The sequence below is a fragment of the Lathamus discolor genome, chromosome 9, assembly GCF_037157495.1.
Source record: "Lathamus discolor isolate bLatDis1 chromosome 9, bLatDis1.hap1, whole genome shotgun sequence".
NCBI lineage: Eukaryota > Metazoa > Chordata > Aves > Psittaciformes > Psittacidae > Lathamus > Lathamus discolor.
The window spans coordinates 4,654,035-4,679,246 of NC_088892.1; the positions used below are offsets into that span (position 1 = coordinate 4,654,035).

At 38.6% G+C, this 25,212-nt stretch overlaps 1 protein-coding gene across 1 annotated transcript in view; it reads right to left on the reverse strand.

Annotated features, from left to right (window-relative positions):
- Positions 1-315: 315 nt before the first annotated feature.
- BRWD3 (bromodomain and WD repeat domain containing 3) overlaps positions 316-25,212 on the reverse strand; it is a 59,223-nt gene continuing 34,326 nt past the window's right edge. Inside the window, exons 19-40 of the mRNA XM_065690054.1 lie at positions 24,171-24,354; positions 23,557-23,650; positions 22,958-23,107; positions 22,075-22,151; positions 20,929-21,106; positions 20,427-20,543; positions 19,872-19,979; positions 18,298-18,422; positions 17,985-18,067; positions 17,281-17,392; positions 16,861-16,922; positions 16,619-16,774; positions 15,814-15,934; positions 14,948-15,073; positions 14,778-14,859; positions 13,059-13,115; positions 12,390-12,530; positions 11,983-12,135; positions 9,597-9,760; positions 8,959-9,056; positions 8,319-8,477; positions 316-7,132 (exon numbers count right to left, since the gene is read on the reverse strand). Coding sequence (XP_065546126.1) covers positions 6,345-7,132; positions 8,319-8,477; positions 8,959-9,056; positions 9,597-9,760; positions 11,983-12,135; positions 12,390-12,530; positions 13,059-13,115; positions 14,778-14,859; positions 14,948-15,073; positions 15,814-15,934; positions 16,619-16,774; positions 16,861-16,922; positions 17,281-17,392; positions 17,985-18,067; positions 18,298-18,422; positions 19,872-19,979; positions 20,427-20,543; positions 20,929-21,106; positions 22,075-22,151; positions 22,958-23,107; positions 23,557-23,650; positions 24,171-24,354 — 3,335 coding nt within the window. The 3' untranslated portion in view covers positions 316-6,344. The remainder of the gene's footprint in view (positions 7,133-8,318; positions 8,478-8,958; positions 9,057-9,596; positions 9,761-11,982; positions 12,136-12,389; positions 12,531-13,058; positions 13,116-14,777; positions 14,860-14,947; positions 15,074-15,813; positions 15,935-16,618; positions 16,775-16,860; positions 16,923-17,280; positions 17,393-17,984; positions 18,068-18,297; positions 18,423-19,871; positions 19,980-20,426; positions 20,544-20,928; positions 21,107-22,074; positions 22,152-22,957; positions 23,108-23,556; positions 23,651-24,170; positions 24,355-25,212) is intronic.

The following is a 25,212-nucleotide window of genomic DNA, read 5'->3' on the forward strand; positions in this document are numbered from 1 at the left end:
AGCATCAGCTGCTCCTCTCCTTTTGCCCAGGAAAATGGTATTTTGGAGCCAGACCTGACGATGATTTGGGTGACCCACCCCCAGTGAGACCTCGCGCTTGCTTTTGGCCAAGGTGAGGGCTCTGTCCTGTCCTCCTCGAGATCTGCAGTTTACAGAGGTTTCTGTATCCACTTTATAAAAGTTTCCTTTTCAATAAGTATAAAATTATCCAGTTGAATCAAAAAGCATTTTTCTTTTGATGTCAAAACCTCAATTTTAAGTCTTTTTCAGTCTTTTCCATGTCTAAACTACTGAGCAAGTAATGCAAAACCAAAGTAAGAGTTTCTCTCTTTTTTTTATTAAGACAATCCCCACAGCTGGAAAATGAAACATCCTAGATTACATAAGTGACTTCAAAAAAACTCTAGAAAAAAATCTTTACAAATTTACATTTGTACAATACAAAAACTAACAGCTCATTGCATATAAATATTACATTTGGTCTGCCAACAAGTGGCATCAAAATCCCTGAAGTATTCATTTAAAGGGACCTGAGATAGCGGATGTGAAGATATGGGCATAAATATCACCTGGAAAAAAAAAAATCAATATAGAAAGTAGACATAATTCTAATAGATTTTTGCATGTTTTGGAGTAATATACATCATCCAGAACGTGACCTGGAGAGTCTAAACCACATGAATTTCATCGCTCCAACATCAACGGGTGTTTGGAAATGAAGTCTGCTATAATGACTCATGGAGGAATGACAAGCCTGTGTTAGTATTTCTACAGAATAGTCATCAGATGTTGATTTCTGAAAATAGCCCAGCAGCCACCACTCTCTGAGGAGGCATTTTTGGGATGAGAAATGGAGGATTTGGAGTTTATCTGCCGAGGAGCTAGACAGCCGCGATGCAGCAGGAACCCCAACCCCTCCTGCCAACACTCTGCAGCCACCAGAGCAGCTCCTTTGCCATCCTGCCTGCTTCCAACAGAGCCAGAGATCAGGGGAACTGCGGTGTTTGCCAATTAAATAACCCGAGACTGAGAAACTGCTCTTAGTTGTCCACTGGTTTAAATATTTCCCAAGTATTTACACATTTGTCGGTTCCCAAATGCGACTGCAGTTATCTGCCAGGAAGTACTAACTCGCAAGGGCAGCACTAAGCTGCTCCGTTTTCCTTGAAATTCTCACAAACTCGTATCAGGTACCCACATCCATGCACATAAATGTATTTAAGCACCATTTTTATAATACTAGAGTTAAGGCTGAGACAGCAATTCCACTGGAAATCTAATTTTTCAGGGATTCATAGCACAGTTGTGTACGTTTGCTGTGGGCTGAACATGACATTAAAAATGTACAAGCTTCCAACAGGTCTCTGCATTTCTAATACTAAAAAAGACAACTTTTAGACTAAATTTTGCAGGCTGTTACTTACTGTACATAAAGGAGATTTCTTTTTTCAATGTGTAAACCTCTGATATACTAATATTTGAAAATTATCTATCGCACATGCGCAGTAATTTTCTATAATACATACTCGTAAGAACACAATGACAGCTCCCTACAATACTAAGTATAGATTTGTCCATGGATTGTTAACTGCTCCTTCGGTCTATCAGGCAAATAACCTGCATTGTATAAACCTTTGCATGATGGCTTAAGAAAACAGAAAATCAAGTCAGGAAATGTAAACACACAAATGGATTCAGGACGCAGACCAACGACTGCAGGACACGCCATACCAGGGCTGGCAGAGATCCGCAGACCTCCAGCTATTCCGTCTTCCCTGTCATTCACTGCTCAGTTTAAAGAGGAAGTATTAATCAAATTCCTATCCCAAACTAGCCATTTAAGCTTATTTTCTCGTGTTACTGCTATGTGATTTTGAACAGTTGTCACAAACATTCTGGAGACACCCAGAAGCAGCATTTTCAAGTGCTTGTTGAGGTTCATCTTGCCTTTTGCAGTCAAGAGAGCCTCCAAACGTTGTCAAAAGCAACACACTGTCGTTTGCCTTTCCACATTTCTTAAGTTATTTGGAAGCTCTCTTTACTACGCACCCAGAGTCAGCTCTTGTCAGCGCTCTGCGTACTGCACAGTCCTTCCGCTTTTGTGCGGGAGAAGCAGCCGATGTGCATGCTGAAGGAAACATTTAGGGGAAATTAAAATATGCAACAGGACACAACATTTCAAGCAGCCAAAAATCCTCCACAAATTATTTCTTCGTGATGCTGTTTAGCTGGATTATGTGCAGGGTGGGATTGACTGGGATAACGGGGTGGCCTCTGCTTAGTTTGTGGCTAAAGGAGTGATAGAAAGTCAGAGGAGTGATAAAACTGCACAGACCCATTGAAGTTCAAGCACCAACATAAAAGTTTCATGGGTTATTTAAAACAGAAATTCCTCATGAGGCTGGAAGCACATGAATTCTACAAGGGTTATGTTAGCAGCTATTCACATAGCAAGGGAAAAAAGGAGTTGTTCAGGAGACCCGGAGCATGCATGGTAAGGGATACCAGGTGGAACTGAGTGCTGTTATACACAGCCATGTGTAAGGAAGCACAAATGGAGTTAGTAGTTCCACTGCCATGCTTCCTGCAACTGCCCATGTCTGAGCAAGGGAAGCCACGTGCTGCCTGCTCTGATCCAGCAGTGTTTCCACACAGGGTACAGATAGCCCCAGAGCAGCCAAGAAGCCAGCCCTCAAGCTTCTCATCTTCATTAAATCCACCCCCAGCAATTTGGGAGTGTTGCTAGTAAGTAAAGTAAGGCAGATCTAAACTATATGGAAAGTCTTGGGGAAAAAGACAGAATTAAATCCTACAGTCTAGCAAAAATAAAAATTCATTAAGATACCCTAAGTTCCTGAAAGAGTATCATAAGTAGCCTACAGGAGCAATAAAGGGAAGTGAAAGAAGAGAGGTGGAGTGTGGTAAAGAGGAAAACCAAAAGGCGATAAAGAGAATAAAAAGCAGGCAAAGTTGGGCTGAACTGAGACAATAGCACATCACTACTGCAAAACACGCTTCGTCATTCATGCCCTGATCCGGAAAGGAACAGGAGCACTCAGGGCCAGAGGATTTATAGCTAGGAGCAATCTGCAGACAAAGGTGGACACAAGATGTTCAGCCCCATCTCCAGAGGATGGACTGCATGGGCCCACATGCTGCTGCTAGTAAAGTCCTGTTTTCCAAGGTGTCTCCGAATGGCTCAAGTGCTCCAGCAACTCGGGAGAGGGATCACACAAGACTGCACAGCTAGAGAAAGCTCTGAAGTACCAATGTGCAAGCACTGACCCTGCAGCAGCAGGGGAACCCCTGGCCTGCCCACACACCTTGTCTGCCATTGGGAATCTGATAATCAAACCTTCAAACCCTATGCGTAGGCAGAGTCTTGGGGGATTTTGTTAAAAGTGCAAGGAGAAAGACTACGGTCCTGACTCTGCAACACACTGGGCAGACCAGGAGCTTGGCTGCTTAGTGAGGTGCTGGCTGAGCACCCAGGCTCGGATCAGGATCAGAGAGTGAGAGGGTAAAAGATTTAAACCACTGTACTGCTCCTGCTGCACCAGTTGGGCTGACACTAAGTTTTCTGCAACTACAAGTGGCTCCTGATAGGATCTGGGGTTTGAGAAAAAGTGTCCAAGTTACTACGAAGCTGTAATTCCACAGAACGAGGCTACGAGAAATCAATTGCTTAACTCAGAGAAAGAACCCAGATACAAAACCAAGTAAAAATAACATCTCTAAACCCAAGTTATTTCTCTCATGCTTATAAAAGGTTGTCATGCACAAAAAAAAGCCAGTTTTTTTTTTTTACAATAAGCAATAGTTCTGTTGTTCTAGCACACCCTGCTGTCTAGCTCTTAATCATGTAACACATTAGATTAATACTTACGCCACAGTAAAGTGATGCTTCACTGTTATCTTCACAGTACTTCATTACATAGAAAAGATACATTTAAGAACATATTTAATATTATTCTAATTGCTGCTAAAATACACAAACTTATAAAATGATTTCTCTGGAATCCCATGTTTTCTCTCTCCCCAACCCCTACACAAAATAAATAAGTAAGTGGATCTTCGGCCAGTCAGAAATATATGAAAAGCATTTCTTTTGCATTTCAAGATTTTCAGGCTTTAGAACAGAAACCATAGTGTCTACATGAGCTCAACGGGACTGATCTAGAAGGGGTGTGAATCTGACTATGAACTGATGCATACATGCTATTCCTGGTTACCATATGTAGAAGGACCAACCAGTCAAACAAATAATACATTTCTTATAAATATATATGTGTGTATATATATACATTTATATGAGAGAGATGACAGGACAGGTGTTTATATTTTAAAGCCCAATACAGAACTAGGAGAGTCTCTGTACTTCCTCACCCTCCCATCAGAACACAACTAAATTAAGTCCAGAAACAGATCACGGCCAATTCAAAACATTTGTTACAAAATTAAAAGTGTGATTTTTTGTACTGTACCATAAGCTCATACTAATGCTCTGAGTGATTTAGGATATACTCTCCTCCTTCACAAAACTAAACCTCTGCATTTTTTCAAGTCATTTTGCATCTAACTAGAATTTTTGGAAAGCGAGATAAAATAGCTAGTGCTTAATATAGAAAGTCAAAAATTAAACTCCTTCTGCATCTGAGAATATACATGGGTCACTCTTTGCTGCCTGAGGTTTTCCAGAATTACTGACCAAGCTGTGCACGGAAGAACTTAAGGATACTGGATGAAAGTTTAAGAAAACCAAAAACTTTGAAAAACTCCACCAGAACTTTCTAATCTCTTTTTGGGTTTGTTCTCTCTGTGTAATCTAACTCACTCTCTTAACCAAGTGAGAACTGTCAGACTCATTTAGACAACAGGAGAAAACTGAAGTCCCATATATATTCCATCCTACGAAGCAAGAGGCCACTCATCCTCAGCTCAGCCCATGCCAAGCACCTTTCTGTTCACCGAAGAGCAAGACTACAAACATTGTCACATCCTGTACTATTACTACCAAAACAATTTCTGTTTTCAAGTTAGCATTTTAACAAGAGTACAGTGCAACACAAACTCTCTTCTGGAAGCTTTAGACACAAGAGTCCATCTGGAGGAAGCGACCAGGAGCTTCTCCATACTGCCACCAGAGCACCACAGCTCCGTTCAACTCCCTCATCACCTTCGAGGGGCAAATTAAACCACACACAGATTTGCACCAAGCAAGTGGCAGCAGAAATGTGTGGGAGGCAGTCAGCCTGTCTACACAAACAAATCACCATCTGCTGATAACATCATGCTTCTGAAAACTCAGATAATGACTTCGATCTGTTTTCATTGTGTCAATATAATGAAGATACAGTTACTCCACAACTTCACAAGCCATTCTAGCCCTCTACGCTCCTTCTTGCCTCTTCTTCAACATGTACTGAATAATAGCATCTATTTTCTTTTAAGTTTCCAGTAGTTGTAAATAGAGGTAGCTGAGCTACTATCAAAAATCACGTTATGCTTTGAAGAGGAGGAACCTTTCAAATGTTGAAGTTACCCCTTAGCTGCACAATCTCTATTAATACTATAAAAATATGAGAGGACAAAAAGAAAATAGATGCAAGTAACTTTTGCATTTGGCACCTTTTGTCTAGATATTCATACTTCTCAAGTATTCTCTTTTTAATAAAGTTAATGCACACATAGGACACACCACATCAAAGGTTTGCTACATATTTACAAGGCACCAACCCTTTGTCACTTTTTACATGAATAAAGAACCGATAGAAAGCACATCAGGACCCCCGTAACTGTAGTATAGACATACTTCAGTTCAGCACAATTCATGAACATTTGGCCTGGGAAGATTAAAATAATCCAGATCCTTCTTACAATATAGAAACTGTAAACATTTTATAGCTGCCTTTAGGATTGGTGTATTGTGCAAAAGTCATAATTATTACTGTGTATAAGGATTTATGGCAGAAACCACATACAAACTCTGTAAGAAGGTGCTATTTCTATAATACAAAAACAAAACAAGGGAGAGAAGTTGTACTTGTGATTTCAAATGTCATGTTCTTATCGAGAAGCTGGAAGCCTCTTTAATGTGATGAACTTGTAGTGTGTGGGGAAGAATTTCTGTAATTTAAGGCCTAATGAATAAGGCTTGTTTTGACCAATGAAGTGTGGCGATCTGAAGTTTTAAAACAAACACAAACTGACAAAATGGAAAAGCACCACTGTGGAAGGTGAGTGGAGTCCCCGCACAACTTGCTTGGTAGATTTTTCTGGTAAAATCCCTGCAGTAGAAGGCCATTGAAGTTCTTTTTTAAAATTGTTCCAAAGTTTTTCATCTGTCAATAGTTCCATCCCATGAGATGGCTGACCCTGGCTTTTTCTGTCATTTTCCGCACCCTGCCTGACCTGGAAGTACCAAGGTTCAACGGATCCTCGGTGTGCACAAAATTGTCATTATCAGAATCGTCATTGTACAAGACAGTTCTCCTGCCCTCGTTCCTTGTTTTGATTCGAGGCGGTCTACTGAACCGCCCTCCAAACACGTTTTCACCAAACTGTCCTCCAAACAGGTTTTCAAACTCATCGTCTGTAATTCGGGCACGTTTCGCTCTGGTGGCTCCTCGCGAGGCTCCTCTGCCTCCTCGGCCTCTTCTACCTCCCCTGCCACCACCTCTTCCTCTGCCACAGCCTCTTCCACCTCTACCACCTCTTCCCCCTCTGCTCCATCTCCCCCACCTCCCCCATCTACCTCTCCTCCCTGTCCCTCTGCCCTGCCAATTCCGTTTCCCACCGGTGAGTTTTCTTTTGATTTTTCTTTTGGGTTTCTTGGATTGCACAACTTTGCTGTAGTCATGGTCTCCATCAATGTAATCCTGATCTGTTCTAGATGTTGATTCAGAGTCTGAATCAGACCCACTTCTGCTTTCAGAACTCGAACTGGATCCCGACTCCCCGCTTTCTGATGAAGATAAACCAGATTTTTCCTTTAATTCTCTCTTTTTCTTTTCCTCTTCCTCCACCTCCTCCAGGTGCTCATCTTCTTCTGATGCACTTACTAACTTCCTCTTGACGCCTGTCCGAAGTTCTCTGCCATCACCATTTGTAAGTGGTCCATCAGGAGAGTGATCTAAACAAACACAAAATAACCCTATTGGTTATCATCATCACACCTGAGCCAAAGAGGATATAAAAAGTGGGATTTGCCTCATTTGCCTTCACGGTGTGCTCTGGGGATGATCCAACTCTGACCTACTCACCACAGATGACCTTTATATGCTGTGAAGACAGCCAGGTGCTCTAAGGGGAAAACATATCATACAAGCAAACACAGTTCATCTCATCTGGAAGCAAGGACTGAAAACTCTTGACTAGGAGCTCAGAAGAGATCCAGTCAATAAAAGGAGCCCAGTGAGCAGGTTAGACACAAGTATCTAACATTTAGCCACATGAATCCTCCCTAAGGTGCCAAGGCAGAAAAAACCCGCTGAAATCCATTTCAAACATTAAAATAACACTGTGCAAGCAGTATTTATTCCCCATCAAATGCATGTTCTTAAAAGGCTTAGTCCGGGGAACACTTCTGGTAAGCAAAATTTCAAGACAGTAAATAACCTAAGAAAGCTCACTTAATTTAAAAAGGTACAAAATATCTTGCTGGCTTGGGATCCAAAATACTACATGTTTTCAGAGTTACGAATCTGATACTGAAGATTAAATATCATCTTAGATACAGGATACTAAAAGCTCACCTGCAACACACAACACTGCTACAGTATAGTAGTATGGACTTGATAAAGGCTTCAGGGTTTTAGCCGATGCTCATTCAATGCTACCTCACTGGAAAGTCTGATTAATAGGTCCCAGAGACAATATACTACAGTTTACAAACAGTGTTCCCCTTCTAATCACAACCATTTAGTCTTGATTATGATAAAAACATTGAAATTCTTTAACACTTGTTTTCAATTTGATTAATAAAAGGCCAAGGTTTTAGGGTGGGGGTTCCTTCAGTTTGCTTTGCTTTTTGTAATTCCTGAAGGACTGTAATTCTCCAGAAGTTTAAGAGCAATCAAGCTTTTCCATCCAGAGAAATTTTAAAGGACCTCACTGAAGGGCATGTGGCATCATGTGCATGCCACTCTTCAAACGAGAGTACTGTAAGAAATAATGTAAGTTCAATTCTTTGGTATGGTTTGGGAATACAGTATAACGCTAAACTCATGTGAGAATATCATAAGCATCAGACAGAAGCAACAGCTTATATTTCCAGTGAAATCAGTCATTCAAATAAGAGAATACTTATTATTTCTCACCTTGTTTCACTGGTGTAGATTTACTCCTGATTGGTCTACTTTTCCCTGGGTCAGTGGTATTTCCACTTCGGTTCTGTGCATTTGAGCCTGAGGACGATGGCTGACCTTCCATATCTTCACCAGTGGCTGATCCCAGAGGTTCTTCTGCTGTATCTGAAACTTTAGACAGGACACCACTAACGTGACAAAGTAATTTTTATCCCCGCTTACAGAATTGTAGCGCAAGGTGTCCTGGGGAGGCTCTGCATCACCTGAGTTAATAGCCCAAGTTTGGAGGTTTATCTTGCCAAGCTGCCTCTGCAGTCATGAACAGAGACATTGCTATGGGGTGTAATCCAAAGTAAACTTAATGTATTTGTTATTCTTGCATGAGATAAGCCTGTATACAGAAAGTCCAGGCTCTTTTCACTAGGTTAATCCTTATCCAGGACAGGCCCATGTTCCCTATTCTCCTATCAATAACTTACCAACAGCTGGAGGGCCAATTTCAGCTAACACAATCTACAGATAACATGTTTCCATGACCTTGCTACCTGCTCTTTCAACAGGTGGGTTTTGAACGTGTCTCATGACACATAAGCTTTGATCTGCACATACTACTTGCTGCAAGAGAAAAGATGCGTTTTAGAAAACTTCTCACCATGAGATGAAACTGAAGAACTAGTCCTAGTCAAAGGCAGTGAGGTATTCTGGCTGGGTTTAGGTTGAGTCTTCATTTGTTTCTGTTTCCCTTTTGGGCTGAAGACACAAAATATCCCAAAGAGATAAAACTGTTAGCACCAAAAGACTCAAATACAAAATCAATTTTCCCTGCAAAGTTCCTTGCTTTCTGAAGCAAATGTATAACATAAGTGATCCCTTTCCCAGTACTCGCACAGGTGTAGTAACACTAAAAATAGTTATAATATCATTCTGTTTCCTACAGGCATATGAGTTTGCAAGAACAAGATTTTGTCTCACCTTTTAAAACAAATATTCTCTTTACTTACATAATGTATTACACACAAGTCAGCGAAGTGTTATACAACATTTTTTTTCAAGAGTTACTAAACAAAGGCAAAAAGAAACTTGGTCTTCTAATCATGAAGTCTTCCACTTACTAGAATTATGTACAAACTATAGATTGAGCATGGAATTTGAGCTCATGATTTTATTACCTAATAGAGCAACTGCACCAGGAAAGGAGACCTATTGTTGCTGACTGCTTATGCGCAAAGGCAAGTCTACCGCTGGCATTTCAAATGACACTGAAAGCAAGACCCACTAGCATTATGTTACCTAGATGCTCTGCTAGTTGAGGGTGAACTGCTACTGCTTCTTAGCCTTTTTCGGTACTGTGCCCTTTTCCTCTTCTGACATTGCATTGCTGACTTGTACTCAGAGATGATATTTTTCATATGATTTTCAAATAAGGCAGATAGTCGAAGTGTCATGCTGTAAATCTGGAGTGAGAAAGCATCGTCATACTTATTAGAAGTTGAATAACTAGAACATCAAGGAAGAAAAAAATAATCGCAGAGATACCCACACTCTGTAGCACAGAAGAAAAAATCATGGTGACATTCAGCTACGAGGTTCTTTAAAGATAATTTCCTTCTATGATACATGTGTATTCTCACAAAAGAAAGTGTTTTCATAAAAAGATGTAATTGCTTACAGTACAAAATACTTACAGGGTTAAAGGAAAATGAGTATCTGGATTACTGAAACATTAAGCTCCAGAACACATGGAACTGTGTCATAAGATAACCTGAAGTACCAACAGATAAACAATCAAACTTTGCTGCACCCTCACCTTTGTTTTTTGTTTTAATTCCCTAGTGATGCATCCTCACACCACCCCTACAGAGATGCACACAGAAACAAACTAAAATGTCATCAAACCTAGTTTCTGTAAGACAGATGTCAAAATCCTTAAACTGTTTTCCTGTCCTCTTTCTAGGCCTTCCCTCTGTGTAGCCTCATCCACAAATTCACTCTTGGCTACTTCTCCATGTTTCAGACGGTACTTAACCTCTGTTCAAGATTTTACATTGGGTGTATTTAAGTCTTGACAAACTAATAGCTCAAACTTAGCATAAGCCAAACAAAGTTCTTGATTCCTTCCTCATACTCATACCCTTCTGCTGCATTCAGTCTTCTGCAAATTGTGTAAACACCATCAAGGCCATGTTATCATCTTACACTCAGACATCTCCCATTTCCTGCAGCCTGTCTGAACATAAAATCTCTTTGACACAGAGTTTTCTTTACATTCATGTAACTTAATTTTTGACCAGACCCTTGTATTTGAGCAATGTCTCTTTCTTCAGCTCTGGTATGTAGACCCCTATCTTTCCTGCCCCCATTCATGATGCTGTTGCAGAGATGGTAAAATGGGTTAGAAAACCTCAGGATGCTGGCTCACATTTGGCAGCACAAGAACCTGTGGTGGCAGAACGCCCAGCTGTGTGTCCCAGCTCTCCAGCAAGGATCACCTCACTGAGACGCTTCACAGTATTTAACAAATGGACATTGATGGGCCACTCTATTAAAGTAATTTGGGACTTGACTCACAAGCTGTTCAGTTATTAATACACAAGGAAGTTCCCAGGGAGCATACAGCAGTAAATAACTCACCAAGATTACACTGATGCCAAGCACACATAAAACACCCTCAAATCACTTTTCTTCTTGTAATCCTCTACTGATTTCCCTTCTATTAAAGCGAGCAAAAGTTACTGGTCTTTCCTGCAGAGCTTAGTCACAGCACACCTTTCAGCCCTTATTCAACACCGAGAGTTCAATTTACCTTCTGCGACTGCAACTTTGTGTTTTCTCTCACACTCACTAACACTTGGCTGCAGTTCCCTTCTCCCACAACACCAGCCTACTTCAGGCCTACTCTCATTGTCCTGCTTACACAAAACACAGTAGTAGTCGTTCCACTGATGAGCTAAGATTATTACTCCTCAAACGATGAGTAAGGTTGCTCAACCTCCTGCTTGCTCCCATCCAATACCCTTTACACTCGCACTGAATGCTCTTTGCAGCACACGCTGCTCCTTCTCCTGCGTGACAGCACCTTGTGTCACACCATGTTAGATGCCACATGAAAATTCTATGATAGTATTAAATTCTATGTATCATTGTTTTGTATTGTATTGTATTATTGCTTTAAGTAATAGTGTCTCTGTCTAGTCCCACATTTCTTAGTAGTTTATAAGTGTTCCTGTTTCCACATAAGAAATATTAGGCAACTTTCTGACCAGACACCTTATCTATCCTAAATGTTGTGTTTCAGAGAAGTGATTTTGTCACAACTTAAGCATCTTATTGAATACGCAGCTTTTCCTTACAATAATAAGGTCAGTACAATTTAACGTCTGGAAACATAAAAGTAGACAGAATTTTGAGTATATTTTGAACACATCAACTGCTCTCATTCCGTTTTGCATCAACAGTTTCTGAGAACCTTTAAGTTCAGATGAAAATAAAATTCCAAAGTGATCTGCATGTGCAGAACAAAGCAAATTTATAACCATAGCTCCCAGAATTAACATAAAATACTTACTTTTATTTCACAATGCAGTGCTTTGCTCTTCAGACACAGAACTTACTCCACACACTGTATCCATGTGGAGCCAGAGTTTTTGTAAAGAAGGCATTAATATTTACTACTTACTCGAGACTTTTTATTAGGAGTGTAAGCTTTAGAGTTGCAGAATATTAAACGAATATCTTTGTAGAATTCCAAGGGGCTAACGTAGTTTCCTGCTTCCAACGTTTCTTTCACAGTGCTGAAGTCCATAGGAGTGTCTACAATATCTCGATAATCCTGTAAGAATACACAAGTAAATAATAAAGGCTGTCAATAAAAATAAAACTACCTAAGTGTTCATCCACAACAGTGGTTCAAGTAATTATTTCTACTTGAAAGTTACTGCAGATAATTCTCTTAAAACATCAGCGCACAGAACATGGTGTGTTCCAGCTCATAAAGGGAGAGGTTAGAAACATGCCCAACATGCATGCTTTGCCAAAGGATGAGCAATAGACTTTTTTAACTTTGCATGTGGAAGGAGTACTTACAGGATAGGAGAAGAGATCAACTGGCTGTCTAAAAGGCTCAGAGTCCTCTCTTTCGTAAATCAGGTTTAACAACTGCTTGCATTGCTCTTTCCAAGCATCAGGACTTGCTTTCATGGGCTGTCTTTTTATTCGTCGTCTTACCTGCAGGGAAACAGAGGGATTTCATAATTTTTTAGACTATTCATATTTTTCAGTTTCAGTTCCCATTAATTTACCAGCTTTCTGACTCGAAGCAGATTTCCACAGTTAAAACCAGAACTGCAGTAAGATGAAAGCGTAGCTGATGGCACAACAATATGCAGTATGCAAATTGCAGAAATATGCCTTTTCTGGTAACAGAACCACTCAAACCCATGAGAGGTATGCAGTATTTCAGATCCAGCCTTGTTATTTTTACCAGCTTTCATCCAAATTTGACTGAAAATGGAATCTGTTCTAGTGTCTTTCAAATCAAATTAAAAAAAAGATTCTTCAGCAATAAAGTAAATTTTCCTGCATGATAACTTCCTTAGTCTGCCAACACTCACATGTACATGCAACTGAATTCACACAGTTAGTCCTACAGACTGTCAGCTATGACAAATTTAGACCATTCCAGACCTAAATGAGTGTTTCAGTACCTGGTCTATCTCCCTTCACAAGCCAGACCCAGCAGAAACGTTTACTCACTCGTCTTTTTCCAGAGGAAGTTCCCGGAGCATCTGAATCTTCATCTACTTCTGCCACCTAAAGGCAATGGTAATGATTACACACATGCATGTTGTACACATCCCCAGCCACGGAAAAAAAAAGTTAAAAACCGGATACCAACAACAAACACAATTTTAAACTAGTCAAATGCAACAAATGATTAAAGAAAACCAGAAACTAGTTTCAAACTAGAACTTGCATAACTTAAAAAAATAAGAACTTGGGTGGATAAGCTGTTTCATCTCTTTTCGCAGTTTCCTTTCATAAAAATTATATATAAACCATGTGAGAAATATGAATGTTGAGTCCTTAAGACTCAGTCCCAGTCATGCAGAGCTGTATTCCGCCACCTAAATGTCCATGCTCTGAGCAGCTGTACTGAGTTTATTCAGGTTTTCATGTAGGCGCACTTACACCAAGTGTAAGTAATATTCTTTTCAGAATCTGGATTTAGAAATTACAATAAAACCTCCTTTGTACACAGCTTCCTAGCAGTAATTAAAAATACATAATTTTGAGAGGACAGGAAAGTTTCTACAAAAAAATCTAAAAGCAATTTGTTTCTTATTTTTAAACACTTTATAAACCAAAGCATATTATAAACCAGGTCTTTGAAAAGCTGGAGATAAAGGAATGGCATATATCAGCAATTTTGGACACTTCCAATCATTTTTTGACATGGAACAGATGAGATTCACAACTGGCGCAAGAAGGTTAAGTTGGGAAACGAGGGTCTGCTATTTAAGTCAAGGAAATCCCTAATTTTCTTCAAAATACTATTTTAATAATCTGTGAAAATAGATACCATTATATATCTTCAGTTTTATAAAAGCTATTAAACTATTACATTGCAGTATAGATTCAGCAACCTGGTCTAGTGGGAGGTGTCCCTGTCCATGGCAGGGGGGTTGGAACTGGATGATCTTAAGGTCTTTTCCAACCCAAACCATTCTATGATTCTGTAATATAAATCCAAGACAATGGCATCAGCAATAAGCATATTGGTCTTCAAGCAGCGTCAGATTTAACTTAAGTATTTCAAAACTGCAACAATGAAGTATGTCTTAGGGAAGGAAGAAGACAAGAAACTCCCTAATTAAATCTTATACTGGCTCATGTACTAGAAAGCAACACTGAAAAAGTAAAACAAAACCAAGTGATGGGGGTTATAACAGGTCACTTCTTTGCAACAGGAACTACGGCACATTTCAAACTGTTTACAAACTGCATTTAAGGGGAGAAGGTAAGGAGAGAGAAAAAGTTAACGCGAGTGGTGCCAAACTTGGTTTCTACCTGTTATTTCACTCCACAGTACAAATGATGGGAAATGGCACGGAATTACGTAAGAAAACCAGCTCTGCTGCCTTGCTAACAATAGCAGAGCTGTTGTCCTTCTGGTTTGGCAGACTGAGTAACTGCTCTAGGTTATACTTCCCCTACTTACTAAAACTTCCTCACACACCAGAACATCATGTGCTGAGAGAAGATCAAAGATAGGCAGTTTCAGGAATCATTTCTACTTACACAAGGAGCTTATTCCCCAGGTGAGCAACATGAATAGCTTAAATAGGCTGATCTCAAAACTCAGTGCAACTACCCATAAAGTAAAAGACTCAGCAACAATCTTTGCTCAAATTTCTTACAACTGCTGAATTTAAAAAGGCAAGAAGTTGTGATGATCAGACTTAATGGTCTTACCTCCTCCTCTTCATCAGTACTGCTTAGATCTTCTGCTTTCACCTTGTTATATATTTCTAATATATCAGTACAACTCTGATCCCTGCAGGACAATAACAAAAGCCAAAATGTATAATCAAGTATCCCAGAAACTCAAGACATCAGGTCTATAAAGCAAAAACCAGACCTACCCGATGAAGTGAAGTAAGACATCTGTTACAATTTTGGCTGCTTTGACTATAGGACTGTCTGGCTCATTGAAGGTCCTGGCATTATGTTCTATGTATCGTACCTCCCACATCAGGGCAGAGATTCTCCTTAAAAAAAAAAACACAAACAAAAGAGATGGAAAGGTGCACATTTTTCTTTCTGAATTCAGTAGGATTCCTCAATAAGAAAAGGAATTAGGTAATTAAGGTCCAGGAGAAACAGGTTGCTAGACACCAAGGTAAGTGCTTTCTGTTCACATACTGCTGACAGTCCCAATGTGCCAGGCTGCAACAGCTTTGTGGAAAAAAATGTCCCTCTTCAAATCAGCAGTGAATGGAATGAGAAGAGGAAACAAACCTACTGAAGAAGACTGCTGACTGCTCCCACTTCGAGGAAGCCTTAGAGGTAAAGTGGTCCTCAGAAGGAAAAAAAAAAAAAAAAAGGAGCAGAACATTATCTATCCTCAACTTCACTGGAAAAACTGAGATTTCCAGTTTACAGCACTATTTAGCCCACTGCTGGCAAGTGAAATACAAGGCAAAGCATCTGCTTCAAAGGCAGTAGAGATTGCAATGAAGTAAATACGCTCTGCCTGCAAGGCATCCAGGGAGTAAGGCTCACAAAAAAGACACTCCAGATTCAGATAAACCAGCTTCTGCCTTAGCAATGTGGCCAAAAGAAATTATTGTTCAGGAAGACTTACTTTGCCCAAGGCCAAATAGAACCTGATGCTGTTGGCTTACCAAAGAAATATATTGCAGAAATGGCATTACATGGTATTCAGCTAGATATACTGTCCTCAATGGGGCTGTAGTAAAAGTAGATTACAAATAAAAATCCATCTAACCTATAAAACCTGTTTTCAAGTCTCCTCCTGATTGTGGTGAGGTCAGTTGGATAAGCAACAACAGTGCAATACATGGGATAGGCACTAAGGTCCACTGGAACAGCAAAGGGATTAGAAATGTCTGAAAGACAAAAGATCAAAATAATTTAGATGCCTCAGAAGGAAGATTTAAGAACTAGATTCCTTATAATGGTTTCTCAGTTTTCTTTCAGCAAAAGCAATACAGATCTACAGCTGGCTATGTCATTACCCAAAGGGTAGGATTCTTCCTCTTGTACCATCTGTTAACTACTCTTGAAAAAGCATTTTTTGTGTAAGTATCACATCTGAAATTTGCATCCATATTGCTAAAAAGCAACCTGGCATATGCTCTTGCTACAGGAACATTACAAGCAACATAAACTAAGAGTATAGACGTGTATAAATATAGGAAAGAATTTAAATCATAGTGTGCTATTAAACAGCTACAAACCAGTTACAATGTATTTGTTGGTGAGGATGTTTGGTGAGGATTTGTTGGTTGTTTTTTTGAGGGGTCTAATTCAACGTTTTGCTCTTTCATATTTAGATGGGACCCACTAAGAACCCCCATGAACTTGAAAGGAAGTAGCTCAAGCCCCAGAAAAAAAAGGAGTATACCTGAAAAAGACACCATAGGAAATTTTCAAGGCTCTTTTCCAATGATTTAGTTGAACACATTTAAAATATTCCACACCAACTCCCAGCAGTCTATCCTATCTACTCTCCAGGCATGCGCCACCACAATGGTATTCTTAATCCTTCCCCCTTTTCTCTCCAAACATACCAAGGGAAAGAAGTTGCTCAATCCCTTGGATTACTCGTTCACATTCTTCATCTCTGGAATGGGCCCCCCATTCTCCTTCCTGGGGTTTGTAGAGAAGAGCTGTCAGCTCATCTGGAGTCACAGGAACTCCAGCACCAACCTCCTCCGGATATGCAGCTGAAGAGGAAGTGAACAACAGTAAGTACCAGAAGTGGCAAAAATTATTTACTTTGCCTAAGGACATGAATTCAACACACACTTACTTCCTTCTGGAATCGGTTCCATGTCCCATGGACTCATCCTCTCTCTTTCATTATTGTCCCAGCTATTAAAAAAAAATACGTTCAAATGCCTAAGTTAGAGGCGAATATAATGATACACCTTCTCTCTGCCAGACTTAAATCAAAAAGGTCATGTCTATTAGAAACAAGACATGACACTAGCTATGTTCCAACTCCTTACTTTTCTCTTGTATCTCCTATATGTCCACTGCACAGCTGCTCACATGAAAAGCTTTGTTTTCTAAGTTAATTATTGAATAAATAAAGTGGCTGTTCATGTATTTAAATGGAAAAAAAAAAGGATCCTAGTTCTAGAGGTACACATTTAAGTCGCATGTAAATGCCTAGGAGACCCAGAGCATGTAAATATGTGTGATACATTACAGCTATGCAAGTACTTACTGAACACAGTAGCACTGGAAGGAACTATCTGGATATTCTGCCTGGAAAGGCTGCTGACTCTCCACAGTTCCAAACCACCAAGCATCATCTATTATACTGCGAAATCTATCCCCTATGAGGAAAAAGATTGCATGCAGCAAAAGAACAACATAAATAATTGTTAAATACTTCTTTTTACAGAATCTACTTCATCTTTCATAAATGCACAACTTCAGTTTTTACATTTTACACTACAGGAATCAAGCTCTTCCCTGAAAGGGCGGACTTTCACATCTCTAGTAAATAGTCACAGCTGCCTCCATGCCTCAAATCACAATATAACAGCAGATTGTTCTGCTTGCAACAGTTTCCCTCATTTCTCTTTCTTTTATCTGCTACAGGAATTGCAGCAAACATCAAATAAAATTGCCAATGATTACTATAATAGCATGTGCAGTAAATCTCTCGAAGAATGTCATCAGCATTTCAGTTCCTTACTTTATGGAAAATGATTCTCTTGTCATCTTGCATGTGATTGGATCTAGGAATGCAAGCTTCAAGCAGCAGAGTGTAGGAGGCCCACCTTTGTATTTAATTCCTACAGTCTTCACAGATTCTTGTTCCTATTTATCAATAACCCTTTACATTGCATAATAGAGATACTGTATCCTACTAAACAGTACAGAAACGTTGCAAAACATACAGAAGCGTTAAAAAATAGTCACCTATTTGCCAGTTCCTTTCTTTGGCTTCATTATAAAACTGATGCAGCACAAGGAAGTCAATAACATCTGGCATATCATGGTACCTTCATGAAATAGACAAAAACAATTGCTTCTATAACCCATAAACACAGTTCCACATGTACAATACAGTCTCCAACACAAAATTTCATGCATTCTGTTTTCAGGTTTGGCATAATAACTAATTAAAGCCACCATCATGCTTTGCAAGAGTAAAAAGAAAGGAGGGTAGGGGCAAGCATCGAAACAGCAAGAAAATCTTCTGAAGAATGTAATCAGCATTTCAATTCCTTACTTTATGGAAAATGATTCTCCTGTCATCTTGCCTGTGATTGGATCTAGGAATGCAAGCTTCAAGCAGCAGAGTGTAGGAGGCCCAACTTCATATTTAATTCCTACAGTCTTCACAAATTCTTGTTCCTATTTATCAATAAGCATGGAACCGTATTACTTTAACTTGGTAACAACAAAACCATCCACGTTAAAGTACCAAACATATTAATAAAAACCAAATATGTTTCCACTTGACAGCCTAGGTAATTTCACCCATAAAAGTCTTTCAAATAGTAAAAATCAATGACAGTCATCTTAAAAAGATGAATGAAAAATATATACGGTGCTCATTTCCTTTGTGAATTTGTGAACAGGATACCCACAAACTATATAACTTTTGTAATAAAGTGCTAAGCAACACACCAACTCTGGTTATACCTGACCAGCCCAGGGCCTCTCACCCTCACATAGCAATTTACAGGGGAAGTAAAAGGAAATGCTTCCTCTTAAAGCGGAAATTCAACAACAGCCTTTATGTTCTCATCCTGTCAAACATCAGCTGGTGGTAAGATCTCTACCCTAAGTGAAATGCTATTTCCTTTTCCTGATGATGCCTTTGAAGATTACAGCTGGAATCACTGAATACATAGGACTAGTAACTGGATATTTTTTCAGTAAAGCAATTATTTTCATTAATAGAACCACTGCTATATGCATATATGAAAATGAGCACATCTATGTGCTCTTGGTATGGAATCTGAGTAAAGCAGAAAAAATACGTCAACACTGTGGATTAAGTATTAAGGGACTCAGTGGTTCAAAGCAAAAGGATAAGAAAATTCAACATAATTATGCAAACTTGGTATTTACCCAAGCAATCCATAACACTTTTATTTTGTAAAAATATGTTGTAAGATACTGTCTTCCAGGAATTTAAGAAGATATGCAATTATATGTTTAGCTAGATCCACTGTTTAGTAGAGATTGTGCATACATTTGGGTCTTTACACCATGATGTCTTCTTAATACAGCATTAAAAACACTAATTAGAACCTAGACGTTCAGGTCATTGTGGAGTGTTGATAAAACTATAAACAGCTTTTGAGTGGGGGGTTCTAAATGAATGAAGAAAAAAATCCAGAGTCATAAAATATTTTGGGTTGAAAGTGACCCCTGAGAGTCATCAAGTCAAAAATCCTGCATGTGGCAGGATCTAACAGCTAGGTTAGGTCAAGCCACATGGAGGTTTCCCTCTCAAGCTTTGAGAAGCCCTTAAGGATGGAGATTCCATTTCTCTCTGGGCATCTGTTCCAGTGCTTATCTACTCTCGCTCTGACTTTTTATTTTTATTTAATATTCTACTTTTTTTATCTATGAAGCAAGAATGCCACACTAGATAAACTTCCACATTCTTTAATATCCTTCTGGCTTCCTATTATTAGGAATTGAACAGATGTAAAGGCTTTGTCTAATGAAACAGTCACTTTAAGATTTACAATTTTAAATTTATATTAACATTTTAAACTAATGCAGGTTTTTAGTGTCTACTTAACATTACAGAGACATTCAGCTCTTTGAAGTATTTGCTCAACTTACCCTGAGTTCCATTTTGTTCCATGGTTGTTTCTGCATGTTAATACTGTAAATTTTTGCTTTCCTTACTGCCCGCACATAAGCTTCATGGCCTTGCCTGAAGTATATGATCTTAAAACAAAAATAAAAAAATAATACTAGTTTACTGATAGCCCTTTTCCTGTTTATTCTAAAATATCTATGAAAACATCAGGCATCATCCCTTTCAGAACATACTGCACACTTTATTTCATTCTAAAGCATGCTCCTCCTTAAAAATATTAGTATGATCAGTGGCACCCTGCTATGTGTTTTCTAACTTGGGATCACTAAGAAGTGTGCAGGTTTGTCTGAAGATGCACAATCAACTCTTCCTGCTACTCACAAGTTACACGTGCACAAAAAGAGACAGGACTGCTATCTGTAAACAACAGACTGCTTGAGAATAAAATAAAAGTTATCATATTTCAGCCTATCTTGAGCATGACTCACGGAAATTATTGCTAGGAATAACAGTACTGACCAAAAAGAGCTCATCAGCCTAGTTGGGGTATTTAGAATTGCTACAATCAGTAGTACCTCATCTCCCATTTGTGGGACAAAAGGTGAGCGGCGGGGTATAGTATCCAGGATCCACTGGGGGGCAAGCCATTCTTCACTGGGTTCACCTTCCATCGAAAGCAGTCCACTTGGTTTCTTAAATATATTACATTAAATTTAGAATACAAGTTTTATTTAATATGGCAGAACATATGAAAATTGATCATACAGTAGTTATCAAAGAGAACTAGATATAAGGTAAAGCAAATGCTGGAATTTCAAACTTCCAAAAGCCTCAATTAAATAGTAGGGAATAAGTCATGTTTGTTAGAAATATAATAGAAGGTTAAAACACCCATCCATAAAGAGATTATATTTCTTTAGAAACATTCTAAACATCTTCTTTAAAAGGATGACAATGTAGATGCAATACAGAAGCATTGTAATTTTACTCCAAAACCACCTTGGAGTAAATCTAACTGTAGTGAAAAGCATAAATTCATAAAGTAAAAAAAGACACCAAAACTTTAAAAATACTAACCTTTTTTCTAGGCTGTTTAAGTTTCCTTCGTTTTGGCTCCAGTTCTTTTGTTCCCTTCATATTTTCATCTTCAGAACTACTACAGATTTTCCGAGCTGCCTGCCTGGTCTGTCTCTTTGGAGGCTGGAGATTAATTCCAGCATCTGCTGTCCAGTCAGAATACTCACTTGATGAATCACTGCAGATAATAAAAAGTTGTAAGAAAGAAAACAGCACTTCAGTTTTCACACAATAGAGTGAAAAGTCCAAACATTCAACCTGCTCTTCTGGTTGTGTGGAACAGATGTCAGGATTGGCAAAAAATCTCATTCTCAGGTGAATTTAAAGGAAACAAAAGGGCCCTCTCATCTGTGTATTTCATCAAATTATTTTATCTATTGCGAACTCACAGTGAAACTACAGTTATGGCTGATACCTATTTCCATACTAATTATCTCACTGATTCATAGACTGACTTCATGAGAACAGACTGCACAAAATGCATGAAAAACTTAAAAAACTAGAGCACTTCTAAAAATTTAATTCTGACTTCTTTAATATCCAGATAACATGTGCAGTATTTATATTAGCTCATAGCCATTCTAGCCATAAAAGCATAGCACTAAGAAAACAAAGAGACTGTAGAAACTGTACACAAATATATACCGACAACAGGAAAATTAGGAAATACTGAAGTATGAATAGAAGATATGTATGCACTTCTGTCAGTATTTCTATTGTCAAACTAGCATTGGTTTTTTCAAGCAGTTCTTAATTAAAGACAACATTTTCTTACAAATGGTCTTTCAAGACTGTTTATGACTTTGTAAAAAACCTCACAAAACAAAAAAAAAAAACACATTATAAAATGTTTCATAAAGAATTGGAAAAAAAAAGTCTTCAAATTAGGAAGTTTTCAGACTTAAATACTGTTATTAAAACTTCCGCCGTTACTTAGTCACTCAAATAGATAAAATTATTTGTCTGTTCACAGACTCAACAAATTTTGTTGGTTACCATTTTAAACTACCAAAGTGTACTAAACACTTTGCTGAGGTCAGTATAACAAATCTGTGCTGAGTTGTAGTTATGGTAACACAGTATCACCTGTCTTATTTAATTTATGTAATAAACTAATGTTACCAATTAAGAAAGCAGTACAGATACCTGGAACTGCTTTCACTTTGCCATGCTGCCACAGGATCATCCATAGACGCATCACTTGTGCCAACAGTCTCATCTTCCTGTATGAAAAACAAAAGGATTCACTTTGAGGCCATGTTTAAAATGTATCATTTTTGTTTGCAAGCAAGTTATGTGAGTTGTCTCATTCAAGTGAAAATTTCTAATTAAGGACTGATTTAACTTTAAATAAGTCTACAATTTCTTTCTGTATATGAATTAGAATTATACTGTACGCTTATATAATTCCTATAGAAAGAGATGTGAATTTTAATGGTACTAGAACCATGAAATTAGTTCTTGCTTATGTGCTTGACCAATAATGTTTAGTGTCAAGTGACCAGCTTTATGGCTATTCCCTATGTTCAACGCATTTACAAAGTGACAATGTTCAGTCTCTTTTTACTTTGCTAGCTTCCTTAATGAGAACAAGTTATATTTAATCTGGTATGGTTTAGGTTCTTCGTTTGCCAGTATCAATGATTAATAGCAATACTCAATCTCTTTCAACAGCAGTCTACAGATGCAGATGAATATGACCTAGAATACATGTGCTGTGTGAAATCCCGAAATAGAAAGTGGTTTAACATAACCCAGTTAAATTTACTTGAAAAATGTTTCAAGTTTCCAAGATTACCCAACCTGTTTTAAGTTCATTTTGAAAACTGTGCTGGCATTTAGGTAAATGGTCCTTAGGTCTCCAAGATCAACATACTACAGTAACACCACAAACCCAAAAGACTCAATGACCTGAGTGTTTCTTCCTACACGGAGAAACCTGGAGCCTTAATGGCTCAGCACATTTGTTGTCAAGCCCTGATATTTGTGAACAGGGAACCTATTGAAAGAACTGTGTGACGTGTCAGACCTCTGAGGAGCTGTCTGATTCTCCCCGTGCACAGGCATTTTGACTTGCGCCTTGCTGACTGTGTTCTATGGTGGAGCGTGTTTGGTAGGCATGCTGGCGTTTGCGTTGGTTTCTTCTCAAAGACCTTCCACTTCCTGGTTGGTAATCGTTCTTTCATGGGACAGAAGGAAAAAAAGAAAAAGATTAGAGATTTAATAGTGAATTACACAGTTAAAGGATGTCTCATTAAGGTGATTGTACACTGATTGTCCATTTACAATGGACAACTAGGAAATCTAGACCTACAATTGAAAAGATATGTTTTATACACTTGTGGCTCGTTTTAGTGGATGTCCAGGTATGGTTTTTTGGTTCAATATCAATTATACTTTTTAAAGTAGCAGTCCTTAGAAAGGAAGTTATGCAGATTTAACACTGCTATTTGCATATCAGAGTATAAAGGCAGACAAATTAGTTACAGAAGGAAGACAGAGAGTCAGACATCTTCTAAATCATTTAATAAAATTGGTTTGTTTTTTTTTGTTTGTCTTTTTCTTTTATTGCCCAGCGCTCAGAACTGCTTCACCTCCAGGATTCCTCTTCTAGTGATTTAAACTCACCCGCTGTAAGGTGTGGGATGGCTTTCTCTTCTTTTCAACAGTGTATAAACTAATTTCAATTTCACCTTTGGCAGCTCGACATTCTTCCTGGACCCTAATTACACATAGGAAACATCCTCTTTATTCAGTGAATCATCACATAACTTGATAATCTCATTAATATACACATTAAAATACTTCTGGTCCCCTTGCTATTAGAAGTCTGTGTACAAGTCCTCCTAGTAGCGTCCATACATTCTTCATTCCTCAAATCACATGTTAAAGAAGCAAACTTGTTAGTTGAGCATGCATAATTATTTAAGTAAATTTAAATGCATTATAAATATTTATAAGTTTGGGTTTTTTTAAAATAAGGCTTCAGAAAAATGTGGTATTTGAAGTGCTGAAGAAAGATTCAGTTGTGAAGAGACAGAATTACTATTTTCAACTCCCCAGCAGAGGCTACTACTCCAATCCTAATATATGGATTTGAAAACAAAAAACCCAACCAACCTACTCCCAAAAGCCAACATATTTCTAAGACCTCACATTTCAAACCTGATATCAGGTGTACAGAAGAATCACTAAAAATTACACAATTTGATCTTTTTTCTCTGTCTCACTTAGGATCTTACTTGCTGATGCCTGGAGGAAGCTCATTCACCACTACTCTCCTGCTCCATGCCATGAGATCTCTCTCAGTTGCCATTTGACTGCGGGGAGCATTGTGATGCATTTGACGGACCCCTTCGATCTGACCACTTCTCCGGAGACCAACGTTTGGTGGAGATGCAACATCCAAACCTGGACTTCGAAGAGCTAAGGAAGAAAAAGATTTTTTTCACTTCTATAAACCATGAATGAAATCTAGAATTTAAAGCTTAAGGACTACACAGAGGTTCTTTTTCTGCAATAAACAACACTTATTCTATGTTAAGCGGCCTTGGCTTTTGCTTCAGATTAACATTTGTGTGTATTGGCCTTGGGCTACTGGAGATGTATATACTACAGCAACATCACTGTGGCTTGCTATATCTTAAGAGATAGCTGAGGAAAGCAAAGATTATTATCTATGAGAAAAGTTTTAAAGGCTCTTAAGTGACCTTCAAATCAAAGTCTTGTCAGCTGCTTTAAGGTTCCAGAATCATGAATCTTAAATTCTATAGTTAGAGAAGAGATGAGATTGACATCTGAGGTAAGACTGCTGCAGGGTTTAAGGTTTCTGCTGTACCTCCATTTGTTCTGTATTTGTAATGCTTATCTACTGAGCCACAGGCACTGCTCCTGCTTCAGGCTTTATCAGGTAGCACAACACAGTTCTACATGCACAGGAGAAAACAGACACTTCAGGTAGCAAAGCAAGACAGAAAGACTGATAATACCAGAATCGCTGCCACCATTGCCTGTATTTGTCTCATCATTTGAGAATGCATCAATGTGACTTCCACATGCTTAAATGTGGTTAACCATGTGAATATACTGCATTTACGGGTTTGCAATCCTATATAAAAATATTTGGCCATTTAAATATGAAGTACTTTATACATACTCTAATCAGCTTACACAAATGGGCAGTTCATGCAGCACTGATGAAGTTCTAGAAACTAACAACTTTAATTTCTATACCACTCATATCTGGAAATTCCTTTTCACACAGCTTCAAGGACATACAAATAA